Source organism: Gouania willdenowi, chromosome 21 (genome assembly GCF_900634775.1).
Source record: "Gouania willdenowi chromosome 21, fGouWil2.1, whole genome shotgun sequence".
NCBI classification, from domain to species: Eukaryota; Metazoa; Chordata; class Actinopteri; order Blenniiformes; family Gobiesocidae; genus Gouania; species Gouania willdenowi.
The window spans coordinates 3,135,987-3,145,156 of NC_041064.1; the positions used below are offsets into that span (position 1 = coordinate 3,135,987).

Here is a 9,170-nt window from a genome sequence, read left to right on the forward strand (position 1 = left end):
CCCACAACTGCATATGAGAATGTAAGAAAATATCAGATCTATTTTAATTTATAGTATAAATGTTACTCTTTTTTGGGATATTAAACTGTTTTTTTTATGCGACTTCTTCATTTTTATTTTTTGACCCAGACTTTGGGTTATTTCACCACTCGCAAATATTCAAAATCCCTTACATGAGGCCATTGTAGCTTTACTCTGCGTCTAATAATCATTTATTGTTTTTTAGATTTTCACTAGTAGCATAAAAATATAAAAAAATATTTAAGTATTTAATAATACTTTATACTTTTTGTCTTTGTTTTCTCAAGTCCCAAAAGTAAGTGATTATCTGATCTGATGGGCCTCCAGGTTGTCATGGCATCGTCTCCATGGACACCATTTTTCATCCCTTTCTGAAGTCGTTTCATGCTTCCAGTTGTTTATTGGAAAGGCCTGAGATTGTATACAGACAAAAGCTGGGTTTCCACTACACTTGAAAATGCTTAAAATCTAAATAGCGCAATTAAACCTGGTCATGGAAACACGTGAATTTTGTTAAAACACTCAAATATTGCTAAGAAGTTTTTACACTTTCATGAGGAGGTTTTTTCCAGACGTTTCCATATTGAAATGTGTCGTTAAAGTTCAATAAAAACACTTTTTACACAATTAACATTCCGCAGAAAACATGGCGCTCTACGTGTGGACAGAAGAGGAGACACAGATATATTAATAATAATTAGTGCCACGTTAGAGGTGAAACAACAAAGGAATGCAGAGTGTTCTAAGGAGGTTTGGAGCGTCCGACTTCCTGTAGAGAAGTCTCATGGGATGAGATTTCACCAGAGTTACCAGGCTCCTCCCCCAAAACAACCTTCAATGGAAACACCTTCAAACAGACATTAGACTTTGTCGAAACATTAGAAATATTGCTTTAATTTTGTGATAATGTGATTTGATGAAATAACTTTGAGGACCATCCAGCTGAGGGTTTTAGGTTTCCTAATGGGAGTTATGGTTTGGATAAACCGTGGACTCTAGAGGGAATGTGTCAAAGTGCCACAACAAAGTGGATCCAGTTATTATTGATCCCACAGGTAGTCGATCCCAATGAGAGAGTAGCTTTAGAGTGTGTGTGTGTGTGTGTGTGCGTGTGCGTGTGTGTGTCACTGCGTGACGATGATGATGATGATGATGATGATGATGATGTAGCCTGTCGTGCCATAGCAGGATTAAAGTATCCCTCTCTCCAGACTGAGTTTTCCCTCTGCCCCCTTTGCCCCGCCCACTTTATATTTGTTTTAATTAAAAGAAAACTTCCAGCCTCGGCCAACCACGACTTTTCTTTTTCCTTTTCTTTTCTTTCTGGCCAAATATTCCCACTTCTTCTCTCCACGTTCCTCCAGACGCTCCTTCATCCTGTCGAGGTTCCGACCGAGCAGAAGGAGACGCGTGTTGTGTTGTTCTGTGGTGGAATGTTTCAGAAAAGTGTTGCATGTGCTGTCGGCCAAGAGGGAAATGGAATCATTCCGGGTTGGGAATGAATGCACTTTGGGGAATAGCCCTGTTTCCTCTGAACTGTGGCTTGGAGAGATTCATCGGCCGAGGCGTGCGTGCGTGTGTGTGTGTGTGTGTGTGTGTGTGTGTGTGTGTGTGTGTGTGTGTGTGCGTGTGCGTGTGCTTGTGCATGTGTGTGTGTGACTCACGTGTTCACCACAAAGCGTGTGCGTGGGTGAAGGTGTTTGTGCGTCCACTTTTTTCTCTGTCAGCAGATTTGGATGTGATCCCTCCTCTTGGAGTGACTCCACCCTGGGCTTTGGTCCACGTTTAAATGTGATCCTTTAAACCAGGAGGGGACCACTTTATTCTAAATGAGCTTTTAGAGCCACGTTATTGAACACCTGTCACTCACGTTCATAGTAATTCACACATTACCGTATCTTATGTTTCCAGGAATACCAGCAGCACCAAATTTACTGCCTTTAAATAATTGTATTATTAGATGTAACTGGGTTAGATATTATGATTTTTTAAAACGAGCACCCACAGATTTGTTCATGTGATTTTTAATTTTTTTTATAGTTGGATCCTGTTCCTGATGAGGTGCTGCAGCAGAGACCCAACGCCAACGCCGTGCGCTCCATGGAGAAAGTCATCGAGGCTCACAGTGAGTAGCTGACATCACGCTAGCGTCATTACACACTTTCAAATACAAATTTACAGCAGACTTATTGTTATTACGGGCAGAGAACGAATGAGAGACTTTGACATTACGTTACTCCACATCGTCACAAGTTGACTTCGTTCTGTTCTCCTGACGTAGGAAGCTTTAGACCAGGGGTGTCAAACTCATTTTAGTTCAAGAGCCAGATACAGCCTAGTTTGACCTCAAGTGGGCCGGACCAGAAAAATCTATGTTTTAGTGAAGGAAAAAGCACAAATTCAAACAAAAACCTGAATGTTAGCCAATTGGTCTCAAAATTTGCAATCTAATTTGCCAGAATTCTGTAGAATAATTTGCGAGAATTTTCCAGGTTTTTAAAAATAATAGCGATGTAATATTACTGTAAACAATGTAATACTACAACCCCTAACGTATTTTATCTATAACTTATATGGTAATTTACACAAAGTCCTGCTTTTGCTGTAATTTTTGCTTTAAACATAATCTTCCTACGGGCCGGACTAGATGCTCTGGCGGGCTGAACTTGGCCCCCAGGCCTTGAGTTTGACATATGTGTCACAGAAACAGAGAATGAAGTTGACACATTGTCTCGGCCCACATTTGTTCTGCACTGTAAAGGAATCCTCGACTGTTTTTGCTAATTGGGCCTAAAATCACAACTGTTGAAGACTCTTGAAGAGTTTGTCTTCAACTGTCCTTGATTAGTCGCTAGCTTCAGTCACCAGAGCGTGTCAGCGCACTGTTTAAGGATCAGAGTTGGAACTGTGGACCCCTTCGGTCACAGAACTGTTTTTCGGGAAACAAAGTGGTGATTTTGTCATGATCCCAAAGGGAACCACTGTCTTAAAGGGATCCTCCACTGTTTTTACAAGTTTGGTCTAAAACCTTTGAAATGTACTTTAGTAGATCAATGTCTAACATAACTCATTATTATGCACCATATTCATTAAGTTGCCTTTTAAAAAAGGGACTACTTTACAAACACAACAGTAAACTTTTGGATGGGAGTCCTTCTATCCTCATGGTTTGTGCGTCAATAACAGTCTGTGATTTTCTCTTTAACTTCAGCCACCAGAGCGTGTCAGCGCACTGTTTAAGGGAGAGTAAATGTCCTTTAGGAGAGCTCTTCTTCTCTGCTTCATTGTCTACTAAAAAACTGCAGAGTTGGAACTGCCGCCTCCTGTGTTCACAGATTTTTTCTGATGTCCAAACTGTTTTTATCCTCTTTTGGTAAACAAAATAGGTTCACATCAGCTTCTTTAACTTCTCTGGATTTTTTTAGAGCAACCAAAAGCAGCACAAGTTGTCATCTTGACTGAAAAAGCTACTAAATGATCTCAAAATGCTTCACTCATTAGAAAACAATGGGATGTTTACAGGCAATGGGGCCGTGTGACATCATCAATCACATGATTTCAAGATGGAGGAACACAGGCTCTAAAACTGTAAAGTAGTTCCATTTTTAAAAAGGCAATTACGTCAATGAATATGGTGCATAATAATGTGTTTTGTTAGGAAAAAGATGACATTGACAAAGTAAAAACATCAGAGGATTACTTTAACGACACCCAATCCTTGTACACGGCACAATTTAATGCACATAGTTTTAAGAACTACCCGTACACATACTTTGGACCAGGATTCTGGTTAGGGATGGGAATCAAAAACTGGTTCTTTCTGAGAACCGGTTCCCAGTAACCATGCTCATTTTTCTAATGAATCTACCACAGTTGATAAGTGCAGCTGCACTTTAGGTTCATATGTTATTTTTTTATAGAATAATTATATTTTCTCAAATGTTTGTAGCCAAAGTGTCATATATTGTATTTATTATTATCTAGTGAAAACAATCTATACATGGTGGATTAAAAGAGAGCTGATATCCCTGCAGGAAATGAAAGAGACAAAGATAAGATAATAAAGAACTCAGTTTGTATTATTTAATTCCCTCACCCAATGAGAGAATCGGTAAGGAATGGAATCAGTAAGCAGTATCGATCAATTCCCATCCCTAATTCTGGTTCACCTCCCTAAACCAATGACACGTTTCCAACCACATCTTTGATTCTAGAGAAATCCTTGATTTCTAAAAGTGTAACAAACTGCCTCCTACATGAAAACCTTCTCTTTGAAACCCATCGTTGTTGTTGTTTTGCAGGTAAATACTGGCGCTCGCTACAGCGATCTGTCTCCACTCTCACTTGTTCGTTGAGCGAAGCCGTTCAGAGCGACGCAGAAGAAGCCGAAACCGTGTCGGCCATGGCCTCGCTTTCCGTTAACAAGCACATCGGACTGAGGTAGGTGGTGACTGAGGTCTAGGACTCAGTATCAATGTGAGTCGTGTGTCTCGCCAAAGATAATAAAATATACTTGGTTTTCTGTATATGATCCAAATGTGCAGGAAAAGTGACTTTTAGGTGGTACAGCTTCTTTATCATTGGCTTGGTTTTTACGGTCTGTAGGACTTTGGTTCTCGACAAAGTGGAACTAACCTTATATGCGGAGTTTGCGGAGGAGCAGGGGGAGTATATTCCCACCTAGTGGTCGGAAGTTTCATTACAGTTTTCCCAAATTAGTTTGAAAAAAAAAATTCTTAATACAATGCACATAATATACAAATGTTTTAAGTGCCATAAACACAGTAACTGTGCAACATATATATGAATTATTTTAAAAATACAAGTTGCTTTATTGAGATTTGGTTCTTCTTCTGTTGTGCATTTTTTCTTAATAATATAAATGGTGAAGCGACACTGCACCCAGCAGTTCACGTATGGTACTGCAGCAAAAATAAAGTTGGCCTGATTTTATCAGAGATTTTCAACATTAAACGACGCATTGACGCAAATTTTTATCCATTATGTTACGTATAATTTTTGCATTGTTAGTGAGGATGTTAATGCTAGGCTAATTCGATTGCTAGGTTAATGCAATGACAATGCTAGGCTAATGCTTATGCTAGGCTAATGCTAACGCTAGGTTAATGCAAAGCTAATCCAGTGCGACGCGGGCCAACACCTGCATCCTCACTTGCATTTTTTTCAGGAAATGCAAATATTCTAGTCGTATACAATATGTTACGCATTGTGGTTGGCGCAAACCTTGAGATGGTCGACATATTTAATTCTATTTTTTCTTTTCCCCCCATGGCAAGAATTTGAAACTCCACCTATGGCTAACCCCTGCAGAAATAGCACCAAGCTAGTAAAAAAAAAAGAAGGTCCAAAGTTTGGAAATGAATAACTAGTTTGGTTTGGGCTGTAATGCCAAAATGAAAAGATTAATAAATCAAGTTTGTTGTCTTTAAACATTCCAAAAGCATGTGTGGCATGTTGAACCTGTGACTTTGATTATGTTTTATCTCAGAACTGAAGAAGAGCCGATGGAAGAGGGAACGTCCATATGAAGACACCGCCCCGTGCCTTCCATGACTCAGCAGTTTGTCTTTAGTCGCTCTTTGCCTCACCGATGGTGTTTTATCAGAGACGACACTCGTTCCTAACGAGGCCAACGTAACGTAACACGGAGGGGCCGAGAGCCTTCCCTGCTCACCACACTCAGAGGAATTAAACATGTGGATCTACATGGACCCAGTGGAGGGTCCTGTGTGGATCGCCCTCCTGTCGGACCTACAGACGCTCTGAGCTCGTCTCATCTCGCTCGTCTTCTCGTGCTTTTGTGTCGTCGTCTCACTCTGAGCTTTTTGTGATTGTGACACTTTGTGTTCGGACAAACTGTGCTTTTTTTGAAAGGACTCTGAATGGAAGGATGAGAACACTGACTGTGCGTCTGTGCCTTTTTCTGTTTCTGCTCACTGACGGAGCTTTGCCTTAGTGACAGCTTAGGGGTGGAGGGGATGTTTCTACCCTGGCAGACGTCCACTGCCTGCATGTTGTTGGCACATCCACTTTGTACTTTGGCATGTTGTTGTTTACCGATAATTCTTCTCAACCAGCTTGTTGTCTTTGCTAAACCATTGGTACCATTTTTGTTGTAGTTACATTCCCACACTTTGTTCCAGTCACAGAAAGGGAGACGTGGTCCATTTGACCCTCCTATCATGCTCAAATATTACAATATAACACATCTCATATTTGCCTCTAGAAAATTATTTTCAGAAAATTATTGACCAAGTGTTTGTGTACTTTGTTTATTTGTTGAATACATAAATAACTTTGGGGTTTTGAGACACTGGGAGGGGGTCGCTAGATGCCTTTAAGAAACTAAGAATTTTTTTTGAACAATTTGATCCCATTGTTGCCTTTTTTTTTAACCATTTTTTCTGCAACTACACCAAACTTGCCAAATTTTAACCTATTTTCATAATTTTTATTGCCATATTTTTGCTCCTTTTAATGCATTTTTGCTACATTGCTCATGAAATTTCAATGCCTTTTTTGCACATTTTTTTCCACTTTCAAGACATTTTTGGCATTTCCACCACTTTTCTCCACCATTATTTTCACTTTTAACCTATTTTCACCATATTTCATGCTTATTCTTGCCAATTTAACCACATTCACCTTTTGTCATGCCCATTAGTTGCCAGTTACTGCTTCATTCTGCCATTTTTAAGCCAATATTGACACTTTGAACCCTACTTTTTCTGTGCATTTTTGTCCACTTTATTTAGCATCTTTTAACCAATTTCTCTGGTTTTTTAAAATCCCATTTCACCACCTTTTCCACCGTTTTTGGTCACTTTTAACCCATTTTATGTCTGATTAAAACAAGGATTTACATCTTTTACATGAGTATATACTGTTTTACATCAATGATAAACATTGAATGGGGTCAAATTGACCCCAGGCATTATTGGAAGGTTAAGAGCAAATTTAAGAATGTGTGCATTTTGTGAATTTCATCTCAATCTAGGGACAAGTGAAGTAGCATGCACTTTATGAGAGTGATAGAACTGCTGATCGTGCATCTTCAAACAGAAACCAAACCAAAGTTTATGGAACAATCATCAAATCAAACAAATAAACAAACAAACAAACAAACAAACGAGACCAAAACAATGAGCTGACATTAGATTTAGTCTGTTTTATGAAAGGGCCACCCTTCAACACAACTGTTTCCCACCCCACACACACACACACACACACTCACAGCTGCTTTAACATCCTTCCAGGCTCATTAAAGCACATCTGCACGCCACATGTCAGGTGCTTTGAAACAGGTGTGAGTCTGTGGATGTGTTCAGTGAAGCTCAAAAACTGCCTTTCTCATCCAATATTTAACACAAAAATCAGACTTTTTCATTATATGACAGTGCGGCTACGCCAACTTTTCATTTTCAAGAGTGAGTTACTGAATTTAAACGGTCAAACCGATCCAAATCTGATGGCATTAAAACTGTGGTTATTAAGAAAATATCAGCCTAAGTCCATAATACCAGATGATCCTGGAGATTTTAAAGCTAATGTGTTGTAAAGCTGTCAATCAGAGTCTTCTTTGTGTACACTGTGGGCGTGTGGTGGAATGAATCCTGAGCTGTGGTGTTTACTGCACGTAAACAAACCAACCCGATGCGTCCACCAGTGGTTTATTTTGTACATATTTTGGTTTTTTTGTACATTTCATTCACCTTTTGTGTGTTTTTGTTACATTGTGAAGGGACACACTTTGACACAGGTGAGGCTTCAGGCTCGGATTGTTTCTACTTTGTACAAATGATGGACATTTGTGTATTTCCTGTCTGTTTATAGTAGATTTATATACATATATATATGAGAAACGAGTATAATATAGATATATATATATATACACATGATTGATTGAATACTGTTGTCTTGTTTTTGAGGCTGGCATTGAAATACGATGCAGTCACTGGGACGTTTGTACAGTTTGGCATCAGTTGTGATGACTTATCCCACTGATACCGTTGCGCTGTCACAGCCTGGATCACTCATGCACATCGTTTGTGTTGTTTCACCGTTCTTTGCTCATGTGCAGGGAAAAAACCTCCAATTTCAGCTGGAATATTGTCTCTGTTATTCAAATGATTTCACCCCGAACCCTCATTTTGATCATGTTAATTAGATTTATCGTAATGGGATCCTCCACTGTTTTTACAAATGTGGCCTAAAACCTTAGTAATGTACTTTTTAGTAGATCTATGCCTAACAAATGCATTGTTTTGCGCCATATTTGGTTTCTGAACTTTTAAAAATGGGACGACTTTACATTTTTAGAGCCTGTGTTCTTGAAATCACGTGATTGATGATGTCACACGGCCCCCACTGCCTGTGAACATTCCATTGTTTTCTATTAAAGTGAAGCATTCAGTCTGATTTTTACATCATTTAGCAGCTTTTTCATTTAAAATGACAACTTGTGCTGCTTTTTGTTGCTCTAAATAATCAGGAAAAGTTAAAGATGTCGATGTAAACCTCTTTTGTTTACTGAAAGAGGATAAAAACAGTTGTGGCCCAAAAAAAATCGGTGACCGCAGGAGGCGACAGTTCCAACTCTGTGGTTTGGTAGTAGACAATAAAGCAGAGAAGAAGAGCTCTCCTAAGGGACCTTTACCCTCTCTTAAACTTAGACTTTTTGTGATTACTCGTTTAACTGGCAGACAGTGGGGGCTGCGTGACATCATCAATCACGTGATTTCAAGATGGAGGAACACAGGCTCTAAAAATGTAAAGTAGTCACATTTTTAAAAATTAATACATCTTCTAATAAGTACATTTAGAAGATTTTAGAACATTTGTAAAAACCATGGAGGATCCCTTTAGGGTGCAGTTCTTTAACAATGAAAATAAAATGTAGGTTGAACACTTACAGGACGATGAAGAAGATATTAACCTGTAATAATGGTCATAATATTATGGCTGAACATATTTCTGACTTCGTTTCCCATCAGACTAAATGTCTTTTGATCTTATGTGTACATAAATATATTTGATTATATATATTTTAAACAATGCTACCCACAATGTTTCTCTTCTTTTTTTACATTTTTATTGACTTTTGCCGTGCAAAAAGTTACAAATAATAG

General features: G+C 38.9%; 1 protein-coding gene across 1 annotated transcript in view; it reads left to right on the forward strand.

The window, feature by feature from the left end:
* LOC114455067 (histone deacetylase 4-like) overlaps positions 1-6,372 on the forward strand; it is a 69,401-nt gene extending 63,029 nt beyond the window's left edge. The window contains 3 exon segments of the mRNA XM_028436075.1: positions 2,062-2,146; positions 4,323-4,461; positions 5,531-6,372. Of these exon segments, the coding sequence (XP_028291876.1) occupies positions 2,062-2,146; positions 4,323-4,461; positions 5,531-5,570 (264 nt within the window). The 3' untranslated portion in view covers positions 5,571-6,372.
* Positions 6,373-9,170: the final 2,798 nt, after the last annotated feature.